The following is a 24993-nucleotide window of genomic DNA, read 5'->3' as shown; positions in this document are numbered from 1 at the left end:
GCTTCAAGTCTCAACTCTCACGGTACTTGTCCTTAAGGATTATTTTGGAATGGAGTCCTTTTGTTTAACAGTTTCTCTAACCCATGTAACCCCCCAAAATGTTTCTGGATGTACAAAGAGAGAGAGAGCTACAGAGTGTGATTGAGAGGGAGAGAGAGAGATAGAGAGGACAGTAAGAAGGATCTGTTTTAAATCTCCTGCCACACAATCAAATGGAGCACATTTTCAACATTGCAGATTATCCATTGGAGCACACAACATTAGTAGCCTTTCTCTACTCAAGGTCGGTCAAACACTGAGTTTTGTCTTTCTTTTCACAGATGGTCCAGAGAATCAACTCTATTTACTGCACCAAGCGAGGGAAGAAGAGGCTTAAGAAGTTGACTTTGTCCAATATCGAGACAGCATCTCTGAGAGGTACATAGAGGCTCCATCCATCCATTTTTCCTTCCTTCCTTCCACCATCTCCCTCCACCAGCTGGCTTAGGGAGTAAATATTTGTAATTTAGCCACCCACATAGTGTCCTCTGCTTGGCATAAACATATAGTTGTAAAATTGACCCTTGACCTTCAACCAACCTTTTTTTTCTCTCTCAAATCTGTTTACAGATGACAACAGTGAGAGTGAGAGTGACTCTGATGACAGGTTCAAAGGTGAGTTGTGACAGAGACCTGTGCTAGGAGCGCAATAGTGCACTTGGAGTATAAGATGTTAGTTTCTGCAAAGATAATTTGTCTCACTCTCAACACACAAAACAAACACAAGTCACTGTTTGTTAAAAAACAAGACATCCACCAAGTGACCTGTAAGACTGCAGAAATGTAACTGAAATGCAAAATGAAGAGGTAATGAATGTTATGTCGAAATGTCATAATTAAAAAATGCACGGTGTCTGACAGTGTCTTGCATTTCTCTGTAATCTGTTTTAGGTTGTTATTTGTTACACTGTGTGAGGATAGAGTTGTGTAAGTACAGGTGTTATCAGTGTGTGTAAACCCAGCTAATGGAAAGTTTTGGTTCCCAACATGCTTTTGGTACAGTAGGTTAAACATAACACACACTTACCTGTCATGTGTTTGGTTTTTAAAGCATTTCATTCATGTTTTTTTGAACATCCTGGGAACATCCTGGCAACATCTTGGGGAAGACCCATGTATATCTGATTATTAACCTGAACATTTTCCTTTCACACTGTAACAGCATTTTAAGAACATCTTGACTAAATACGTTCCTAAAATGTTAGAATAATTCTTCGTAATGTTCCTAGATCCCAATGGAATATTTTTATTATGGTCTTATTTTAGGTGGATATTGAACTATAGGTTCTTTGTTGGACTGCAGGGCATGCATTTCACCATTGGCTCTGAGGTCCTGTCAGTTGTGGGTAGGAGTCAGTATTTGGGCTATGCACTGTGTCAATAGAACGCTACTGAATGTTAAACTGTCCAAATTGCTTTCTGTTCTCCGACTAGCTCACACCCAGAGGCTGCTGAAGCTGCAGTCCATGCTGCGGCGGGCCCCTAGCTACCGCACACTGGAGCTACAGCTGATTGAGTGGCAGGAGAGGGAGCTATTTGAGTACTTTGTGGTGGTGTCTCTCAAGAAGAAGCCCACCAAGAACTCCTACTCCCCCGAAGTCACCTACCAATTCCCCAAGGTAAGGGAACAAGCCCAATCAGAGCCTGAACCATGGGCCTCCAGGTCTTGGATCAGACTGTAGTGTCAGGTCTCTTCCAATGAAGTCTATTCCCCTCATTTGTGATTTATGCTAAGCTAACAGTTGGAATGACTGGCAATAGAAATGTGCCCTAATTGCTATGTTGCGTAGAAATGCATTGTAAAATGCATTATTATTCGTTGTTATTCACTGGATTGACACATGATGACCCAGGGTGAGAATGCTATGATATATATATATATGTAGGTGACCCTTACCAATGTTTTTTGAATACTGAAATAATATTAAAATGGCAGATAATTGACTATTATGTATTTGTGTAATCTAATGTACTTTTAGTAGCCATCATTACCACTTCGGTGCAGTGGTTATGGTAGAGTAGGGCCATGGGCATAATACACAGGTTGAGGAAGTCTTTGGAGTTTATTGACAGTAAGTAGTGTAACCAGGAAATGGTTTCTATGGTAGTTAAGTGTTTACTTACTCAGAGATCTCTTTTTAAGTTGAAGATTTGGTTCAGTGATAGAATCCCCTGGGAGATAGAGGCATGTTGGTTCTCTGCCAGGGAAAAGCCTGAACCAATGACGCTGTGGGCCTGAAGAGAAAAAGAGCCAGAGAGAGTGTGAGAGCGGGGGTTTCAGTGGTGATAAGGGCAGGAGTGCTCGGCCTGTGTGGGAGAATAATTAGGCTGGCCATTTATTCCTAATGTAAGGTAGGTCTGCGGGTTCCCTATATCCTCAACCTCAGTAGACTGTAAGCATCTGGGCTTCTTTTTGACTTTCTTGTGTTTTCTGTTCCTCTCTCATCTTCGTCTCACAGCTAGAGCGACCCACCAAGCTGATGAGGGAGGCAGAGCAGAGACTCAAAGCCATCCCCCAGTTCTGCTTCCCAGATGCAAAGGACTGGAGCCCAGTGTCTGAATACACCAGGTAAAGTATGGATGAGCAGCATAAAACCCCCCTTGAGGGAAGCTCTCCACCATAGTTTTGGTCTACCAAGAGAGTTGGGAATTGCCGGGAACCTTGTAATACAATGGTATTGCAATACATAGGTGGGGGTGAAGCATAGGGACATAAATTCATCCATTCATCCATTCAGAATATTTCACCAGCCCATCGTCAGTGTCCACTGTTCAGTCATCTTTTCATCGACCACATAGGGAAGTCTATATAAAATATATTCTTACAGTATCTACGCAAAAGCCCATAACCACAGTTTATTGTGCTGAGAACCCCTTTTTCCTATTTTGTATTTTGCAATAGTCACCACGGACAAAACAAATTTAGGCATTAGGATTTGTTCAGGTAGTCTAAAACGTTTCTAGCTACAAGCTTCAGTAGCTACATTATAGTAAGCCTAAAGTTAAACTGTTTACAGTTATACTGCAATGGACGAACTCCATCGACAATGATCATATTGCTCTCAATTTTGATTTACACAGCGTAGTTCACATAGCGTAGTGGTTAGCTATTCAACTATCATTATTTTCTAAAGAAATCAACCAGTCATGGAGTGATTGGAGTCATTGTCTTCATTATATGTACTGTATAGCTAGACTAAAAAAGTTTATGCTTATTTTTATGGACGAACTGCACCGACAACTAAACAAATTGTTCTTGATTTCAATTTACATAGCGTACAGTAGTTCACATATTCAGCTGTCATTGTTTTCATTATAAGTAATGTATAGCTATTAGCTAGGCATCTTCAGTGATCTCTTTTTATTTAACGCGTTGAAAGTAGTGTGGCGACCCTGTTTTACCTGTTGTTTGTTTGGATGTCAGCTAATAATGTAGGGAACTAGTTTTGAAAACAGTGGAGTTTCGACTAGTCAAATTGTTTTGACAATGCTAAAGTAAACAGACACCACATCTCTACCCATGTATCACGTGCACCATTACCCGCTGTTTAAACAGCATAGTGGTTAAAGCCACAGTCTGCCACATAGACAACCGTGGATCGAATCCAGCCAGGGACAACAACATTCATCCCTTATAATCGTGGGCCAGCAGAACTAGGCTAGTATGGTTCCTTTTCTTGTTTTTACCAACCACAGGAATTTTCCAGTTAACCCCTGTTTATCTGGTTAACCCTTTGTTTAAGGTTTATCTGGCAGAAATGTCCCCCCTCATGTCCCTGGTTAGTCCTTAGATCACAGCTAATATTTTAATCTGATGATGTAGTCTAATTAGAATTGCCTTTCAATATTGTATATTAAACATGCCTATATCAGCAGACTTTTTATTAACTGGTTTGACCACAATGCCAGAAACATTGCACTGTCAGTTACTGCACTGTTAGTTAATGTTAGTTACAGCAACATCAGCTCCCAAATGTAGGCAAATCTAAAAACACTCAAAAGAAATGCTGGAGATTGTTGCTAGATGATCTCAAAACAATGATCAGTCGGCTAGAATATGTATGTTGTAGTGTAAAATGCATAGTTACTTTCAATGTTCAGTAACCTATGCTGGTTTGACTGTTTTATATGCCATGTGTGTCTCTTGGAACAGTGAGACCTTTTCGTTCATGTTGACTGGAGAAGATGGCAGCAGAAGGTTTGGGTACTGCAGGCGTCTGCTGGTAAGTAAGCCAAGTTAGTTTACTGGTCACTTTTTTGTTCACACTGCTGAGCCAGCCCTGTTTGATTTGACAAGTTTTTTTAACAGTTTTTCCTGTGAGACCTTTGAGGTGTGATTGCATCACTCAGTGGATGTGAGTAGGCGAGAAAGTGGATTTTATTGGCTACATGTAACAAAGCTTGGGTGTTTTAGCTTTTTAACATGGCCGGGATGAGCCATAGTAAAACGTCACTCCTTCTGTTTCACAAGAGTTTCTCAGGAGGAGAATGATGAAAAACAAACAATGAAATATCTTACTGTATCATTGAAGTGTCCAACCCTCCAGCAAGGTTTTCTAAACCTCCTTTGAAGTTTTATGTTGATTCCCGCATTTGTTCTGAGTTCAGAAAAAGCATGGTTGTGTGTCCTGTTATGCATGGAGTGATTTGATCCCCAAGAATTAAGAACATTAAGAACATAGGCACAGAATAAAGAACAGAATTAAGAATATTAATACATTGTGTGTTTTGGAGGGTTTGACTGTTTTAGGTGCCTAGCCAGCAAACCACAATAGGTTCTATGAACTTTTCCCCAAATAGGCATTTCTGTTACGTTCTCTAAAGATATTCAGAATCTTTCCACATTAGGTTGTGGAAAAAGACTGTTGGAAAAATTCTGGGGATCTCACTAAAGGTATAGAAACACCAAATCTGTCTAGATGATCATACAATTTTTATTTTCGTATGCAAATAACATTCACCTGATGTTACATGAACAAACCCTAAATACATTTAGTCTGTTCTTTAAGCATTCCACAATGTTTTAATAGGTGTAAAATCCCTGGCCTAATTGCCATTGGCACAAACTGGCTTAGTCTACCAATCAATCATCCCCTATAACACCTTCCTCTTTCGTGTTTTGGTCAATCAAGCACCAATCACTACATTATAATTATATTGTGGCACACTTGAATGTACAGTTGAGCTGAGCTCTCTAGAAACTTTACTGACTCAGGATAGTGCACTGGTCAGTAACTGCTAAATGAAGACATATTCGTTGTGATGAAATAATGTTATTCCCATTGCATTAGTAACATGGTCTTGTTACTAATGCTAGTCTTGGAGGCTAATGTTAGCTTGGGCTGGATCAGATGAAATGGCCAAGTGTACATTAACATTATCGAATGTCAGAAATACGGCTTAATATTAGCAGACACGTCTGCCCGAAATGAGTCTGCTAATATTAAGAAAGAAATACTTTTATCAGTAAGGTCACTTGCTCTGAGGCCAACTTAGAGTGATTGTTGGGCCAGGTTGTTAAGCACTTTGTGCAATAGCCTGGGGTCATGGCTATTAAAAACAGAATAAATGTGTTTTAGAGATGTACTTTAAACAACAGGTCAATGTTTTCTGACACCCAGCTGGACAAACTGACAGACTTTTCCCACAACCTAAAGAACAAATAAAATGAATTCTGGGGGATGTACACAGTATCAGTTGTCATTTGCTGGGTAGCGTATACACATCAGTGGAACATTTTTGTCTGTGTTATGTAGACTGAGAGAGGGTGTCAATCTTAAAGTCAGTTCTAGCAGTTTCTTGAGCTGTAGCTCCAAACATTTCAGTTGTCTGCTGCTAACCAGGCTCCTGCTGATGCTGTGTGAGGTGAGTTTTCTCGTCTCCGGGCGGCATCCCAGCTCCTTCCTTCTCTGTTGGAAGTCGAAGGTGCTGGCATGAGCAGAGCATTCCTAAAAATGTTATCCAAGCTTCACATGCTTGATTTAATCATCTATTTGGAAAAAGCAGAGGAGAGTTGCATACCTAATATGGAGAAGTGGATTAGAATTTCTTCATATGCATGCATGTGTTCCTTTATGTGTGTGTTTGAGTGCACATGGGTTTGTAGACTGGTTTAAAAGTTTAGACACACTCACCCATTCAAGTAAATGGGTGTGTTAAAACATTTGACTGGAACTGTACGTGTGTGTCCTTGTGTGTGTGTGTGTGTGTGTGTGTGTGCAGATGCCCCACATGGGGTTAGTTGCCCCCAGGGAATCTAATCCCAATAGAAGATAATGCCTAAGGGTTTTAAAGAATTAGCCCTGTTTTTTATAGCCACTTACCCTTTCCTTACATGCCATTTCAAAAACTAAACTAAACTAAACTTATTATTGTTTAAATAAGGCAATATTTTAAATCCCAGCAGTCTTTAAAACGAAATTAAAAAGAAAATGTTTGTAATAGTTGGCTGAGCAGGTGTGATGATACAGAGGAAATGTGTAGTTGATTGAGACTAGTGGCAACCAGAGGAGGTGTTGAAAAAAATAATGGTGACATTTTGTGGTTTTTGTGAGAGAGGGGAGGGGGTGTCTTGCCCCAGGGGGTCTCTTGCCTCATGTTACCCTATGCTAAACCACAGCTTCACTAACCTGACATTGTTATCTGAAGTACACTACATGGCTTTGGTCATGTACATTCTCAGTCTCGACATGTAAACATGTGCCTCTATTCCAGCCAAGTGGGAAAGGGCCTCGCCTTCCTGAGGTGTACTGCGTCATCAGTCGACTGGGCTGTTTCGACCTGTTCTCTAAGGTGAGCTCAAGCTTACAAACACACACACACTGGTGTAGCCGTTGTCACATTTACAGAAACCTGAGACAATGCCGGATTTTTTAACAGAGAAGTATTTGAGCCTTCTAACTCAGTGTCCCATGCAGCATAAACATTATTTTCTGCTCTTCTCTCTGATTTCCCGAGCAGAATTGTGTCCTTCACTTGTGCCTGTGTTATGCCTACATGAAGTGGCAATGTCATTATTTAAGTTCTCCATGCTCTCCCTGCCTACTCATAATTCTCATGAAGAGTGTACATATGTATTGGAATAATATATCTAATGAATGAACTCACAGTTCCCACAACCTAAACAACAAACAAAAGGACAGTTATTACTGTGTTAAGAAAAAAAGGTTTGACCCACAAACCACAAGTGAGTTTGAGACTGAGTTGAACATCCCTCATACAGATGGTGTGGTGTAGGTTTCAGGAGGCACCATTTTGAGGACTAAAGAGCTACGTAGGTGAGAGGAAATGTTCTCCTCCAACGAGTTTGAAGTGCTTTTTCAATAAAGGCGAGAAGACGCAAGTGTTTAATTTCACCGTGAACCCAGGGTGTGTGGGGAGTGGAGGTGATATCATATGACCGTGAATGCGAGTATGTCTCTTTCCAAAAAACTTTCCAGACAGCAACAGACAAGTCCTGAAACAGACAGGCATAATGGGTGGGATTTTCCTTTGCTATTTTCCACACATATCAGACATCCATGGAAAGAAATTCATACTGTATTTGTCCAAAGGAGCGAAGGGAACCTGGTTACAGACATTTGCAGGAGCTAAAATTCTGACAGCAACTGTGGCCAAACTGATGGAAGTCCTTTTGTCTTTCACTATACTGCTGGCCATTCCAAATTGCACCGTGTTCCATATATTTAGTACACTACTTTGAGCAGGTACCATTAGGCATTATAGGGAATATGTAGGGAAGTTTATGAACAGTCTGTGGCGTCTGTGGACTTTCATTTTGAAACATTGACTGGGTGATGTGATCTGGTCTAACCTTCAACTTCTTCTGGGTAGATCCTGGATGAAGTGGTCTTGTCTAACGCTCCTTGTCTTCTGGGTAGATCCTGGATGAAGTGGAGAGGCGGAGGGGAATCTCTGCAGCCCTGGTCTACCCCTTCATGAGGAGTCTGATGGAGTCTCCCTTCCCAGCACCAGGCAAGACCATCAAAGTCAAGACCTTCCTGCCTGGAGCAGGGAACGAGGTTCGAGACACTCACGATCACTCCGGATTATTTGCACTCTCTCTATTTTTATTCAACAGTTCACAAGATTGTAATGTAAAGCAAAACTGGCACCAGTGCTCCTGTCTTTCATCAGATTCGTACCTTCCACGAAAGAGGGATGATTCATGCAGATAAGAGATATAAGCTTGATTACGCATGAACTTTGACATGAACTGCAAATGTGCAACCCTGTGACCACGGGCTGTGACCTCACCGTATGTTGTCCTTCCCAGGTCATTGAACTGAGGAGACCCACGGACTCCAGGTTGGAGCATGTAGACTTTGACAGTCTCTTCAGTTGCCTGAGTGTGCGTCAAGTGGTGCGAGTCTTTGCCTCACTGCTGCTGGAGCGCAGAGTCATCTTTGTGGCTGATAAACTCAGGTGGGAGGCCAGACTATTACATCACCAGTCACTTTCTGGTGCAAAGGGAAGAGAGGGGACTAAACCCCTTTCCCATGGGCGGGTTGCATGCCCTGCTGTGTGATAGCCGCTGGATGTTTGAAAAATATTCACCTGTGCAACAGCATGTTGAATGATAAGCTAAGAGAAAATATGGTGTTTTCTGTCATGTGAAGAACTGGAAGCACACAAGCAGAGCAACAACAGGTTTATGGAATGTCCGAAAGCCCAGATCTCAATCCTATCCAAAGGCTGTAAGGGGACTTGAACGCCATTGAACATGACACAGTTTGAAGCTGTAAAGAATAGTGGGAATATATTCCTCAATGTCGATGGAAAGACATGAGAAGTTACTTAAGCCAAAGGGGGCAAAATAAGTTATGGAAGTTAGGGATGTAATGTAGATAGTTCTCAAGCTTTAAAGGTGCTCATAGAAAATTATATTTGTACTTGAGTATTTAGAGATAAATATGTTTATCTAGGTCTGCTTATATTGCAGTTCAATGACACTGCCCCAATATCACGTTGTTATTGTTCTTTTGGTAGGGATCTTAACCGTCAGAAATATGTCTATAAATGTTAAAAATAGTTTCTGGAATACTTCATCTTTGTCACAGATGGTGGCTCGGTCTGCAATTGATGTCTAGGATTACAGTGTATTTTAGCAATAACATCCTCCCTCAGTTATCGCTGAAGTTCACTGTCTTTTTCTGCAGGGAATCCACTTATTCTAACCCCATTACAATAACATCTGCCTTACATGAGAGGGGTTTTATCTCATGCTCTCCTACATTTTCCCTTTAATGTTTCCGTTCAAGCAGAGGCCTAACTGTTTTTGTTCTGTTTAAAAAGGTTTCCTCAGACCCACAACCACAACATTGCTGAGCTCACGGATTGTGTATCTGGACACATGGCTTACAGTACAGAATGATAGTATCATCACCAAACTGTTTCACATGTCTTGGTGCATTTCCTGTCACAGAGATGACACATCCTGAACTTTAATTATGTTACATAACTACAAAGTCAGATAATTAACCGTATATGTTAGTGTAACATTAGTACACTTTGGCTCACCCTTAACGTTGATGGTCGCTGCTTGCAATTCACTGATCAGCGCAACTTACAGCGGCTTCCCGCTGAGGTTTTGTGAGGTGGCGCTTAACCGATATAGCATTTGGTGACCGGGTAAGAGCCATTAGATTAATCAACGTAGCCATCTCAGACCGCGCCCACAACAATGGAGCAATGAAACGCTCCCTGCATGCTCACGACAGATGTGTATCCACAAGTGGGTCGTTCTCCACTGAGATTCACTGTCCAACCACAGCGGGCAGGGTGGGGCTGATATGAGGGAGCCATGTTTCCACCAGGGAGACACATAGGTCTGCCCCCTGGCTATAGCACAGCACTCCTGGCTGAGGGGCTCTGTTAGAGGGGGCGCCTTTCTGTTGAACGCTAATCTCCACATATCAGAGGACAGTTTAAACAAACATCAGTGGGGGCAGTGACTGCGAGGGGAAGGAATGTACTTCCTGTGTGCAGGGACTCTCCCCTCTGATCCATGGCTTCGCTGTCACTGTGTGACGGATGGTGCCACGTTCCTCCCTGGTCCCTGCCGGGCCTGTGTGCTACTCTACTGTCTTCTCTTTCTACCCAAGGAGACTCAGAGAAAGTGGCTTTAGTCATCTATCAGCCTCATGTGGTCAGAATCACCCAGACCTTGTTAATGAGTTACCTGTTTTAAGGGCTTTTGAGAACAGTAGCAAGGACTTCAGAGTTGTGCCATTCTAATAGTCTGAGGTACTGTTAGTGAACAGCAGATTAGCTCAGCATTATGTTTCAGAACTGTCACAGACTGACTACAGTACAGACAAAGACAAATAGATGACTGCCCAATGTTAGAAAACAATCTTTTGTTGTCGTCAATGTCTGGTACTGTAGCCTTCTGTTACTAGAACTAGTGTCTAGGGCTCTTACCCAGAAACACAACAGATGGAGATCTAGCTCTGCCCCAAAACACAGACCTGTCCCCCTGTGTTTCTGTTTTCACTGAATACAAAAAAAGTGGAGCCACCCAAGCCTCATTTGGTCACGTTGGGGGGAGGAGAGAGACCATCTACTGATAGAAGTCTCTAGTCCAGTGGGAAGCAGAGAGAGAATCTAAACCCAGAATATTTAGCCACGCCACATGATGTATGGCCAGTCTGTTGTAATGTATACCCAGTAGGACTGTGATCTGAGGGGTGAAAAAACACTGAATAGAACAGACCATGTTAGGGAATGTGTCTCCACTGTGGTGTTGAATTATAAGTGCATGTATACTGTACACTGTGGATGACGTGTTTCAGGGTTCACAACGGCTGTTTGCCTGATCCAAGCGTTGTGGGATATGTCACCAAAATGACTTCATTGTTGCTTCTCTGAGACATCAAAACAACAGATAACTTAGTCATAATGATGTTTCCTCAGCAAAAAGTTTATGCCGTAGGAATTATACTCAGAATTTACATTGTCAGCCTGCAATTGCTAAACCAGATTTACCTGAAGGCTCTGGGCTGAGATTGCCCCAGTGCTTAAATTGTAAACATAATTTTCCAGTTATTATGAGTCTAGGACAGAGAATCATTACCACCAGCGACAGACTATGTTTGATCTGCCTCTCTGTTGGTCTACATGGGCGGGCTAAAACATTCCCAGCCACTACTTCATTGTTAGGGCTTGCCTGGGTGTAAAGAATAGGAATCAACAAAAATCTTCTGAAAGAAAGGAAGTGGTATTAGGTTACCAAAGTGCTTTAACGTGTCAAATTTCTATTGAATTTTTATGAAATAGGTACTCAAAACTGAATAGTCAGTGTGTTGGTACAGTGTGTATGAGTGGGAGAAACAGGGAGGGAAAGAGAGAGAGGTGCTGAGAAAGTAAAATACATTTCTCATGGTCATGGTGAATAAATCAGGCTCTTGTGTTCCAAGGGGGAGAGAGCTGCTTTCTTTCTCTACCTTGTATCCCCACAGCTCACGGTAACATCAGAAAACCTCCAACTAAGCCATTATAGTCAGCGGTGTTGCTTGTTTCATCTTGCATTCACACCCTATTCACACCCCACTCCTAATCTTCTTCTAATGACCTCCTGTTGAATTGACTGGTTTTCAGATAGAGCCCATTGCCCAGGAAGTTAGCCGCAAAAGTTTGGTAAAATGTATGTCTGTCCGTAACCCCAGGCTGGTAAATTGAGCTGATGCAGTTAGCTACAGTTTGCTGCTGTAATCTGGCAACACACTGCTGTAATCTGGCAACACACTGTAGAGTTCAGTACCTTGTTACTCCTGAACACAGTAGTGTCACGCTGAGCACTGCTGGCATAGCACCAAACAACCTAGAAGAACTTTGCCCCTTCCCTCTGTGTGTTTCTAATGTCTAAAGGTGAAGTGAACAAACACAGTGGAAACAAGTTCCTGTGAGACTGAAGAGGGAAAATCAGGCCTCTGTGTTCAGAAGCCAAACATCTGACTTTCCCATTATTATTATTATACACGCACACATGCACTCACGTACACAGACACACTCACACAAACACACTCTCTCACACACACACACACATTGCAATGCTGCCACGATAATCACTTGATTTAATTCAGACATGACTGTGGCTTGAATAGGTCCATGTGTTGGGTTGCCTGAGGGAAGCCTGGCCTTACCGTTCAATAGCTTCTGCTACAACAGGGAGCCGAAGCTGAGGCCGGCAGGGGAACGTGAGAGCGTCATGAAGAGGAAGTGGGAGAAATAAGTTGGGCTCTATGTGATTACTAGAAATTCTGATTAGTTAAGGACCGGGAGACAATCCATAACTTGTAAGATCATTTGGAGATGAAATGTGTCAAAAGTTGAGCTACAGTGGGGAGAACAACTATTTGATACATTGCCGATTTTGCAGGTTTTCCTATTTACAAAGCATGTAGATGTCTGTAATTTTTATCATAGGTACTCTTCAACTGTGAGTGACGGAATCTAGTAATTAATTTGCATTTTATTGCATGACATAAGTATTTGATACATCAGAAAAGCAGAACTTAATATTTGGTACATAAACCTTTGTTTGCAATTACAGAGATCATACGTTTCCTGTAGTTCTTGACCAGTTTTGCACACACTGTAGCAGGGATTTTGGCCCACTCCTCCATACAGACCTTCTCCAGATCTTCAGGTTTCGGGGCTGTCACTGGGCAATATGGACTTTCAGCTCCCTCCAATGCTTTTCTATTGGGTTCATGTCTGGAGACTGGCTAGGCCACTCCAGGACCTTGAGATGCTTCTTACGGAGCCACTCCTTAGTTGCCCTAGCTGTGTGTTTCGGGTCGTTGTCATGCTGGAAGACCCAGCTACGACCCATTTTCAATGCTCTTACTGAGGGAAGGAGGTTGTTGGCCAAGATCTTGCGATACATGGCCCCATCCATCCTCCCCTCAAAACGGTGCAGTCATCCTGTCCCCTTTGCAGAAAAGCATCCCCAAAGAATGATGTTTACACCTCCATGCTTCAAGGTTGGGATTGGTGTTCTTGGGGTTGTACTCATCCTTCTTCTTCCTCCAAACACAGCGAGTGGAGATTAGACAAAAAGCTCTATTTTTGTCTCATCAGACCACATTACCTTCTCCCATTCCTCCTCTGGATCATCCAGATGGTAATTGGCAAACTTCAGACGGGCCTGAACATGCGCCTATTGTCCTGTAGCCCATCCCAGCCTTGTGCAGGTCTACAATTTTATCCCTGATGTCCTTACACAGCTCTCTGGTCTTGGCCATTGTGGAGAGGTTGGAGTCTGTTTGATTGAGTGTGTGGACAGGTGTCTTGTATACAGGTAACAAGTTCAAACAGGTGCAGTTTAATACAGGTAATGAGTGGAGAACAGGAGGGCTTCTTAAAGAAAAACTAACAGGTCTGTGAGAGCCGGAATTCTTACTGGTTGGTAGGTGATCAAATACTTATGTCATGCAATAATATTCTCCCCACTGTATATTAAGTTACGATTTGCCTATGTACATAATACATGTACTGAAATAGGTACAACAATGTAGAATGCAGACATCAAGACTTAATTCTCACCCAGACAAATAGGTAGAGTAGATGTTCCGTATAAGGAGTTGATATGACTACTGGCTGTCGATCCTGTTTCTCCTGCTGGGGCCGGTGTTTCTTCTGGGCATGTCTATGAGCTGAGCTGAGTTGACCTTGGCTGGGCTAGTCAGAAACAGTCTTGTGTGTGTGGGTCAGTGGAGCATGAGGTAACGCAGACCCTGATTCTGGAACTTCAGCTTGCACCTGTGGGCTAGGCAGATTAAGCCTCTGTATCCTGAGATTTTCCTGGGAATCTGCAAGCTCAGCTACAGAGCCAGACCAATCATTCCTAATATGTAACGCCTACATAAACTCATATGTAAAAAGATTTCATATTTAGTAATAAAAATATTTTCCAAAAACAACTTTGAGTGGGGCAGAGGTAAAAGCACTGTGTCACATGTAGCTGCATTATTAAGACCAGAGTGCAACTTAGCCTAGTGGTCCTGTGTAGTGAAGTTGGTAATGGGCATCCAGTTTGTCTATGAGAGTATTTCTTCACTCAGATTAGTTGTCTTAAAGGGGAGACTTCAGCTATGATCTTGGCTTTCAAGGATTCTGTGGCTGCCAGGAGGGTCTCTGTGATGGTTGTTGTGGGCTCGGTGCGCCAGGTTTTGTGTTCGGTGCAAGGGTCATCTTTAAGCAACTGCTTTCAGGAAGGTCTCTGTGAAAAAAAGTGTACCTTTTTTCTTTTTCGTCGTGTTTCTGGTTTCTTAAATACCTTCGTCTACCACTGAAATGATGTGTGTGATCAATTACTTTGTTTCTGTTAAATAATTTGGACGATTTTGGGGATCTGTGGATAAATTAAACGTACTTGTCTACGGTGACAGGAAGTCTCCCGCATCTCTTCAATTCTATCTAGCCCGGTGGCTAAGGTTCTATTCTATCTAGCCCGGTGGCTAAGGTTCTACTCTATCTAGCCCGGTGGCTACGGTTCTACTCTATCTAGCCCGGTGGCTATGGTTCTACTCTATCTAGCCCGGTGGCTAAGGTTCTACTCTATCTAGCCCGGTGGCTACGGTTCTACTCTATCTAGCCTGGTGGCTAAGGTTCTACTCTATCTAGCCCAGTGGCTACGGTTCTACTCTATCTAGCCCGGTGGCTAAGGTTCTACTCTATCTAGCCCGGTGGCTAAGGTTCTACTGTATTTAGCCCGGTGGCTAAGGTTCTACTGTATTTAGCCCGGTGGCTAAGGTTCTACTATATCCAGCCCGGTGGCTAATGTTCTACTCTATCTAGCCCGGTAGCTAATGTTCTACTAGTTGTGCCCCATCATTCTTTGTCAAAATATGGGATACTGGGCATGACTTATATTATCATATTTTTCTGCAAATAACAGTTAGACGGTGAAATTTCGACTCTGTTCTGCTCTGTCATGATGATTGAATTAGAACAGGCCTTAACAGATCATTCGTGATGACCCAAAAAGATACTGGTCTTTTCATATATTAGCTGATGATTAGCACTTGATATGTTACTTATATCTCTATTCCCAGTTAACTCTATTAAAAATGTATAAAGAGTTTGTATGCACATAATTCATGTTTTGATAACAGTGTGGTCAATGCCATGTACATTTAGTAGGAGTACTGTGGCTTAGCCAAGATATGCCCTCTGCTGAAAAGTGGAATGATGGAAAACGGGAGTATTTGCATGCCACGTTTGATGATTAGTCTTGGTCGTGATCCACACTGATTTGGAGTTCTGCTCTCTGTATGTTTCTGATAGGCTTCATGGTTTATTTTTGCTCTCCCTTTCTGTCTCCATGTACTTGTGCATACGGGGACGGGGGGAGGAGGGTCGGCCACTGTCAACAAGCTAGCGACCGTGAGAAAGACGACGTGCTGTTTGTGATTCTGTGGATAGACACAGCTGTTGATATTCACCCGTGGCAATGGCGCTTTTCAGCTACCATCAAACGGATCCAAGACCTAGTTCAACTAGTTTTACGCACCCAACCCATCTCTGGGGGCATGAGAGCTTTGGTTGCTGTGCCTACTTTAACCAGTCTATCACCCATTTCTTTGAGAATGCTTATTTATTCTTACACCCCATTTTTCTTATATGATGTCCAAAATGCAATTATGGCAATGCTTCATTACAACAACTCCACAGCAAGTACAGGGGACTCGAATATGAAAATATGTGTCCTCTGACATTCAGTAAATCTCGCCAAGCTGTTTTCTGCTTTTTATCATGCTGCTTGCTTAACTATGACATTTTTTACTGTCACACACTTGCTAGAGGTAAACCCATGAGTGTTCTAGCATCTGACATACCACATTTAGTAGCTAGGGTGTGGTGAAACTAGGCAGCCCTGATTGACATCAATCTGTCCGCCCCAGATGTCGTTGAGCCAATTTTGCCCTGCCCTCTGCTGGATGCCCGGGACTGTTGGTATGTCACAGTTTGGATTTGAACACCTAGCTGTAGAATGACAGTTCTACTGCAGACAATAATTTTAAAGACTGCACCATAAGCTTTCAGATAGTTGCCAGGGGAACCTGTCTGTCTGTATGTTGCTCCAACGTCAAGTCATGTACTGACATTTCTCTAATGACAGCTGAGTGTCAGTAGCACTGATCTCTTATTTCTCTTCCCTATCCTTTTCTTTACATTTTAATTGAATCTGTTCTTGGAGGGAACATTGGGGATGGATTTCAGACTGTCCCTTAGACAAGCCGGAGAAAGGAGAGCATTGTTAAGCCAGTGTACATAGCTGCACCCATTCATCTCAGGACTACTAAAGTATTTTTTTCAAGGGAAAAGAAGTTCTGGTTATTGTTTGGTTTGAAGACAAGCATATATACAATACACTCTCAATCTGCTTTCTAGATGATCCATGAATGTTCTTTAGACCAACGTGATTTTCCTTCACCAGTTTGCCGTTCTTTGTCCATTGCTGGCTGTTGTATACAATCCACTCCCTTGTGAGCTTCTGTAAAATGACATCATATTGATTCTGGATGTGGTTGTGTCTTCCTCTCTGCAGCACCCTGTCCAGCTGTATCCATGCTGTAGTGGCTCTGCTCTATCCCTTCTCCTGGCAGCACACCTTCATCCCCGTCTTACCTGCCTCCATGGTGGACATTGTCTGCTGCCCCACGCCCTTTTTGGTGGGGCTCCTGTCCAGCTCACTGCCCAAACTCAAAGACCTGCCTGTGGAAGAGGTGGGTACTACACTCGTATCATCTCTGTCTGTCATTGGCCCTTTGTCTCCCATTTTTTTGCGTGTATTTATTGGCTATGCATTGCACCTCATTCTGTCCCTGTTTAGGACTACAGAGCCTGTTCCACTGTCACATACCATTTCTTTGGGAGACAATGGGCTAGGGAGTGGCCTTCCTGTTACTGGTCACAGCAACCTATATTAGAGTGCTTGTTTTCGTCCAACCCCAGTTCCAAAAAAGTTGGGACGCTGTGGAAATATAAACAGAATGCAGTGATGTGCAAATCATTAAAACCCTATATTCAATAGAAAATAGTACAAAGACAACATATCAAATGTTGAAACTGAGACTTTTATTGTTTCTTTAAAAATATATACTTAAAATTCTATGACAGCAATGTTTCAAATAAGTTGGGACAGAGGCAAAAATGTACTGGAAAAGTTGGGTAATGCTAATACACTAATCCTGGTGGAATATCACACAACTAATTACAGTGGGGAGAACAAGTATTTGATACACTGCCAATTTTGCAGGTTTTCCTACTTACAAAGCATGTAGAAGTCTGTCATTTTTATCATAGGTACACTTAACAAAAAACAAAAATCCAGAAAATCACATTGTATGATTTTTAAATAATTAATTTGCATTTTAATTTGCATTGTTCTCCACTCATTACCTGTATTAACTGCACCTGTTTGAACTTGTTACCTGTATACAAGACACCTGTCCACACACTCCATCAAACAGACTCCAACCTCTCCACAATGGCCAAGACCAGAGAGCTGTGTAAGGACATCAGGGATAAAATTGTAGACCTGCACAAGGCTGGGATGGGCTACAGGACAATAGGCGCATGTTCAGGCCCGTCTGAAGTTTGCCAATTACCATCTGGATGATCCAGAGGAGGAATGGGAGAAGGTAATGTGGTCTGATGAGACAAAAATAGAGCTTTTTGTCTAATCTCCACTCGCTGTGTTTGGAGGAAGAAGAAGGATGAGTACAACCCCAAGAACACCAATCCCAACCTTGAAGCATGGAGGTGTAAACATCATTCTTTGGGGATGCTTTTCTGCAATGGGGACAGGATGACTGCACCGTATTGAGGGGAGGATGGATGGGGCCATGTATCGCGAAATCTTGGCCAACAACCTCCTTCCCTCAGTAAGAGCATTGAAGATGGGTCGTAGCTGGGTCTTCCAGCATGACAACGACCCGAAACACACAGCCAGGACAACTAAGGAGTGGCTCCGTAAAAAGCATCTCAAGGTCCTGGAGCCAGTCTCCAGACCTGAACCTAATAGAAAATCTTTGGAGGGAGCTGAAAGTCCGTATTGCCCAGTGACAGCCCCGAAACCTGAAGATCTGGAGAAGGTCTGTATGGAGGAGTGGGCCAAAATCCCTGCTGCAGTGTGTGCAAACCTGGTCAAGAACTACAGGAAACGTATGATCTCTGTAATTGCAAACAAAGGTTTATGTACCAAATATTAAGTTCTGCTTTTCTGATGTATCAAATGCTTATGTCATGCAATAAAATGCTAATTACATAAAAGTCATACAATGTGATTTTCTGGATTTTAGTTTTACAGTTGAAGAGTGATAACAATTACAGATAACAATTTATGATAACAATTACAGACTTCTACATGCTTTGTAGGTGGGAAGACCTGCAAAACCAGCAGTGTATCAAATACTTCTCCCCACTGTAAGTCACTTGGCAACAGGTCAGCAACAATAATTGGGTATTAAAAGAGAAGTCAAGATGAGGAGGGGTTTACTACTCTGTGAAAGACTGCATGGACAAATAGTACAACAATTTAAGAATAACGTTTCGCAGAGTTTGGAGATCTCATCATCTACAGTACATAACATCATTAAAAGATTCAGAGAATCTGGAGACATCTCAGGATGCAAGGGACAAGGCTGGATGACTGGGATCTTCTGGCCCTCAGATGGCACTGCATTAAAAATAGACAGGATTCTGTAGTGGGCATCACGGCATTGGCTCAGGAATACTTCAGAAAACCATTGTCTGTGAACACAGTATGTCGCTGCATCCACAAATGCAATTTAACACTTGAGGTCAAGAAACCATACTTAAACAACATCCAGAAACACTGCCACCTTCTCTGGGCCTGAGCTCATTTAAGATGGACCAAGGCAAAGTGCAAAGCTGTCCTGTGGTCTGACAAATCAACATTTTATCATCAGGGACACAGCGTCCTCCAGACTAAAGCAGAGGGTCTATCGGGCTTGTTATCAGCACACAGTTCAAAAGCCAGCATCCATGATGATTTGGGGGTGGATTAGTGCACAGGGCATGGGTGACTTGCACATCTGTGAAGGCAACATTAATGCTGAACAATATATACAGGTTTTGGAGCAACATATGCTGCCATCCAGACAACATCTTTTCCAGGGAAGGCCTTGATTATTTTAGCAGGACAACGCCAAACCTCATTCTGCATGTATTACAACAGCATGGCTCCTAGTAAAAGACTCCGGGTGCTAAACTGGCCTGCCTGCTGTCAAGACCTGTCACCCACTGAAAACTTTTGGCCTATTATGAAACGGAAAATACGACAAAGGAGACTCCAAACTGTTGAGCAGTTGCAATCTGATATCTAGCAAGAATGGGAAAATATTTCACTTTCAAAATTACTGCATTTGGTCTCCTCAGTTCCCAAACGCTTACAGAGTATTGTTAAAGATGAGGTGTTACAGCACCGTGGTAAATATGTCCCTGTTGCAACATTTTTGAAACATGTTGTTGGCATCAAAATCAAAATTAGCATACATTTTTTCAAAAGCAATTCAATTGATCAGTTTCAACATTTGATAGGATGTCTTTGTACTATTTTCAATTAAATATAGAGAGAAATGATTTGATCCCAACTTTTTTGGAAATGGGTTTGTAAAACATTTACCCAATGTAGAGCTGGGTGATAAGGCAAAAAATTCACATCTGCAATAAATTACCTGAATTGATGCGACAACGATATTTTGTACCACAGTTTTATATTCCTTTCAACTACCTCTACTAGATTTCTGTATCGGATACCCCAATAACAATCAGTCATATTTACAAACTTTATTCATTTCAATCTTTACATATCTCTGGTGTAGGCTTACAATGAATGACAATATCAAAATGTCTTTAAGTGGTGTGTATTGATAATAATTTAGTTTACTGTCCCAGAACTGATTTTTGATGTTTCTGGATTGTTACAGCCATTGGACATATTCCGATCAATTAAAACAAGAGTGGGATACCTCTCAAAACTGTTACCCCATATCTTTTCAACATCTTTTTAACTTCTCTTGAGATCCTGATGCTTCTTACCCACACTCCCTCAGGATTTGTGGGTCCAGGAGGAAACTATGTGGATAGACCTGTCATTCTACTATGGAAAAATGTCCTCTGGTCTTCACTGGAACATTTAAGAAATATAATATTTGAGTTGTTCAGAGCAACTTAACTCATAATTCTATGTCATACTAATTCAAGCATTTCATACCAGAGATAGTTCTACACCAATGTTATGTGAAATTTATAGTCACACATTGAGCAATAGTATTTTGTTTTCGAAGAGTTGGCTCTGACTTAAATTCTCAGAGTGCTAAGAGTAATGAGATCAATTTCTTCTGTTTTGCTGCCCATGGTAGGTTCCTAGTACTGAGTATTTGAATTCAAGCCATGATTTTCCAAGTATTAAGCTGTCATGGTCCCCACAATATGTGAGGCCTGCCATGGCTACAGTAATATTGCCTGTCCAGTGTTGTCCTTCAGTCGTTCTGGGTCATAGCCTGACAGGACATTGACCTGATGCAGTTTTGTTACCAATTACAGAAGGAGTGCAAGATGACATGTCTGCTTCTCTGTTCTTCCAGCTGTACTGTGCTTCTCTGGTCTGCAGCATTCTCGGAATGCAGCACTGATTTGCAGAGGCAGCATGGAAAGAGGGGGAAATCTCTTGAATCCGTCCTTGTTAAAGTAGCAACAACTCCTCCAGTCTCAACACACAGCAATGTGGCTGACCCTGGCCTAAACCTCCCAGTGAATGTGGCCTTGTCAGTTGGCAGCTGCTGCAGGCTGTAGGGCCCATGCCAGGGCAGCCTCAGCCTTCAGCTCTGAGGTCCTGGCCTCATTGGGAAGGGAGGTTCTGGTTCTCCTTAATAGCCTGGCAGAAGAAGCCAACGGGCCTCTTAAAGCCCAGCTCTATGCCATTAAAACTGTTGTAAAGTCAGCAGCAAAATTTGCCCTCAACCCATGGTATTTGTTATACTTACCACAGGGCTTTTAATGTTCTGTCAACATCATCTGTTGTCTGTTTACATTTGTCTTGATGTTGCTGATTGACTCACTTTAAATTCTTCAAGTATTCTCTCAGTGCTTTTATTTTTTGTATGTATAAAATGTACCATTCCAAGATCCAACAAATTAATCTTCTCTGGAAGAAGTTGTCCTTCTCTTGGATGGAGCATTTGCTTTATTTGTAGAGAGCAACTGTGTCCAGATGGAATAAGCCAGGCTTTAACTGAACCTGTTTAATACGTCCCTCACTTGTCTGCTCTTCAGGCTTTGATGGTAGACCTTGGAACAGACCGCTTCATCCGACAGGTTGGTCTTCATTCTGCTGTACCTCATCGTAATAATGACCAGAATGTTCTGTTTGATACGTTATGGATGGACTGGTATAGAGTGACACTTCATATTTTGTTTGCGTGTAGATGGATGACGAGGCCTCGTTGTTGCCACGGAAACTCCAGTCAGCACTTGAGCTGGCTCTGGAGCAGAGGAATGACATCATCAATCAGGACTCTGACAGCGAGTCAGATGAAGGTGAACATGGGACACATCATCATTCCATACTAAAACAAATGTTACTAGTGTTAATTAAGACCCCAGAGCACTGACCACATTTACCCATGTGAACAAGAAAATATGCACAGCAAATGTCTGCAAGCAACCCACTGTCAGTCAAGTGATGATACTGGGTGACAGTCAGTCCTACCTCACTGGGTGACAGTCAGTCCTACCTCATTGTAATTCTAACCTCCTTGAAGGATACAGGTGTTTAGAATAGTGTGTTTGTTCAAGGCTCCAATTAGCAAACTGTCTCTTGCTGTTTGTGGTTTTACAACGTTGGTAAATGTTTCAGATTTTGGTATACAGAGTTTCATGGTAATTTGTATAGATTCTTTATGGATAACATAACATTTATTTCTTAACTGTGCTTCTGTTTTAGAATTTAATGATAATCTATCTCCACTGTTTCAATAGAGAGTAACTCCTTGAACAGCCTTGTGTCTGAGGCCTTTATCCGCTTTTTCCTGGAAACCATCGGCCACTACTCCCTGTTCCTTACTCAGAACGAGCGTGGTGAACGCATCTTCCAGCGAGAAGCCTTCCGCAAGTCTGTGGCCTCCAAGAGTATACGTCGCTTCCTGGGGGTCTTCATGGAGTCCCAGATGTTTGCAGGGTTCATCCAAGACCGTGAGCTGCGGAAGTGCCGGGCCAAAGGTAGAACCAACCTACAATGATCCCCTTAATCCACCCCTACACATCTGTCTGTAACAGTCCTACTGTCTCCTAACGAGTCTACTGGTTAGGAGATACTGCTTTCATCCAGAGGTGTGTCCTGTCCTCCAAACATTGAATCAGTGAAGTTTATCTAAACACAAAGAAGTCAACTGGAATGATTGGTTAAAATTCACTGCTACCCACACTTTTCTACCAAGCTAGTCCAACATTCCATCCCTAAAGAGATCCTCTAACCCCTTTGCTGGTACAGACCTCTAGTGGACAGCAGTTATAGCTGATAGGCAGTTTGCAAACTATTCCGTTTTTTCATACAATATTTTTCAGTGAAACATATAGTATAGTAAATCTATTTTCAGAGAGAGGTTTCAATTGAATCACAATTGCGCAACAATACTTCAGAAAGTCAAGTAGAAGTCTTTAAAAATGTAATTTCTTATAAGTTGTCCGATGTCAAAATTACATAAATTACTATCATTTTTAAAATAAGTATCAATTAGTATCAAGTATCTATTTTATATAGTTTTAATTGTCTTTTAAAAATCGGGATTACATTATTGAATTTACAGTTGGCGAACCATAATTGCCAAAAGAATCAGCGATTCAAAGATCTGCATATTTTAAAAGAACTGCTCTGGTTGAGTCAGTTTACTGGTCCTAGATATTCATTAGTGCCATCTCCTGGTTACATAGCAAAGTGTATTTCAGTCCATACCAAAAACAAGCCTTGACTGATACCATTGTTTCTGTGTTTCTGTCAGGGCTATTTGAGCAGAGGGTGGAGCAATACCTGGAAGAGCTACCAGACACAGAGCAGAGCGGAGTGAACAAGTTTCTTAAAGGACTAGGTGAATTAAGTACTTACAAAAACATGAAATATCACTCTCAACAGACCTTTCCTGTCCATTTTATCACTGTCAGGTTGCATTTTTGTTTTTCTACCCAACTTCACACCACAATACATGGTACTTAGCTTCTGAGTACCGGCGCCTTTAATGTTCTGCAGCTTAAGCTACTATTCTGCTTAAAGAATATTAGCTTGAAAGTACTGTGGAGCTCCTGTAGCTAGACTTAACAGCATGAATGCCAAAAACTAAGTATTGGCACTTATTTCAAACGAACCACTAATAATACAAATGTTTGTTCTAAAGCCTATTCACGTAGGCCACCATGTAGCCATTAGCAATATGTAGTTTATTGGCTGGGATTCTATCTGAGGCAACTTGCAGCACATAGCACTATCCTAGACAGTGTGCCTTTTCAAGGCAATTTCCCTGACAGCTAAAGAAATCACATAACTGCTGAATTAGAAAATGTTTTTATAGTCTGCTAAAGAAATATTACATAACATGAACAGTTCAATATGCCTTTTTCTGTGTTTTTTTAGGAAGTAAAATGAAGTTTCTTCATAAAAAGAACTGAGGCAAACTTCTACTGTACTTAATAAACAAATACCGGAGCATGAATGCTTGATCAACGGCCTGCAAACTGAAGAGCAGATACATCCTGAACCCTGTATTTTGTTGACGTATTTACGAATTTGTATGTCAAGAACATCAATCGAATGTCTATATGTTGTACATATTTCACTGTAAACTGGCCGTGATATCCTCCAATGTAGCTTCATTGTAGGTGTCTGGTACCTTAATTGTAAGGCTAGTTACAGCAGGACGGTACAATGTGCCTTTGTTTCTGAGTAACCACTGACAAAAAGGCGTGCGTGAGAAGAATATGATCAAATTGAGTGAGTGAATGCTAGCTAATGTATGGTGGATGTACAGTTACTATATGTTTCATATTTTTTTAATCGTTGTCCCTTTCTTTTGCTGAATGAGAGCTTTTAACTCCACACCAGGTTGGGAGGATATGTATGCATTAACACATGAAGAAAATGACTGTAAATGTTTAAACATGGGTTACTTTGTGAAATTCAGTAAATAAACATAAAAGACGTTAAACCACTCAAATCCGTGAACCTTGGCTTTTTTTTTAATGTTGTCCCATCCTAAAGAAACATGATTTCATCAACACTACTGTAACAGAAAGAGCACACCAATACAAGCAAAAGGACTGTATACCGACAGGGAGGGTAGATTTAAAATTGGATAAAATGAAACACTCAAAACAGACCTGAGTGCTTCAAAACGACAGTAAGCCTCCAAGTCAGGACTGCTAATAAAAGCTTGTGAGTGACAGCCACTGGAGTGATGTGTGAGGACATAATTAGGTTACTGTCAGCATGTGGTATGTGTGTCTTTTGGGATCCCACCCCACCAGCTACACATTGAGTTTTCAGACGTGAGGTTGATTCATTTTGTATTATTTGTGAAGGACAGTATAACCTGTACATTTTGGACACATTAATATATTGCTGTGCCATATTTAGAATGACAGTTTATTACAGTCAGGAACTAGCCCAAACATACAGTACTAGTCAAAGGTTTCCAAATTGTAGGATAATAATAAAAAACATCAAAACTAAGAAATAACACATATCAAATCATGTAGTAACCAAAAAAGTGTTAAAGAAATCAGGGTTAGGATTAGGGTTCAAAAGTGTTAAAGAAATCAGGGTTAGGGTTTAAAAGTGTTAAAGAAATCTAATATAGGTTCTTCAAAGTAGCCAAACTTTGCCTTTGCCAACTCTCGACAACCTCCTATCTACTGTAAAATCTAAAGGTG

At 41.7% G+C, this 24993-nt stretch overlaps 1 protein-coding gene across 2 annotated transcripts in view; it reads left to right on the top strand.

Moving 5' to 3' along the window:
- The window catches only part of dennd2b (DENN domain containing 2B), a 73234-nt gene extending 48956 nt beyond the window's left edge, over positions 1–24278 (top strand). For both annotated transcript variants that reach the window (XM_034296844.1, XM_034296841.1), the window contains exons 7-20: positions 321–417; positions 610–654; positions 1474–1658; positions 2499–2608; positions 4193–4262; positions 6754–6831; positions 7920–8060; positions 8315–8463; positions 16595–16772; positions 21349–21390; positions 21501–21612; positions 22054–22293; positions 23073–23159; positions 23699–24278. In XM_034296844.1, coding sequence (XP_034152735.1) covers positions 321–417; positions 610–654; positions 1474–1658; positions 2499–2608; positions 4193–4262; positions 6754–6831; positions 7920–8060; positions 8315–8463; positions 16595–16772; positions 21349–21390; positions 21501–21612; positions 22054–22293; positions 23073–23159; positions 23699–23733 — 1569 coding nt within the window. In that variant the 3' untranslated portion in view covers positions 23734–24278. The remainder of the gene's footprint in view (positions 1–320; positions 418–609; positions 655–1473; positions 1659–2498; positions 2609–4192; positions 4263–6753; positions 6832–7919; positions 8061–8314; positions 8464–16594; positions 16773–21348; positions 21391–21500; positions 21613–22053; positions 22294–23072; positions 23160–23698) is intronic.
- The last annotated feature ends 715 nt before the right edge of the window (positions 24279–24993 follow it).

This window comes from Esox lucius, chromosome 2 (assembly GCF_011004845.1).
Source record: "Esox lucius isolate fEsoLuc1 chromosome 2, fEsoLuc1.pri, whole genome shotgun sequence".
Lineage (NCBI taxonomy): Eukaryota > Metazoa > Chordata > Actinopteri > Esociformes > Esocidae > Esox > Esox lucius.
Note: the sequence above shows the minus strand (reverse complement) of the source record. Positions and strands in the feature narration are given on the sequence as shown.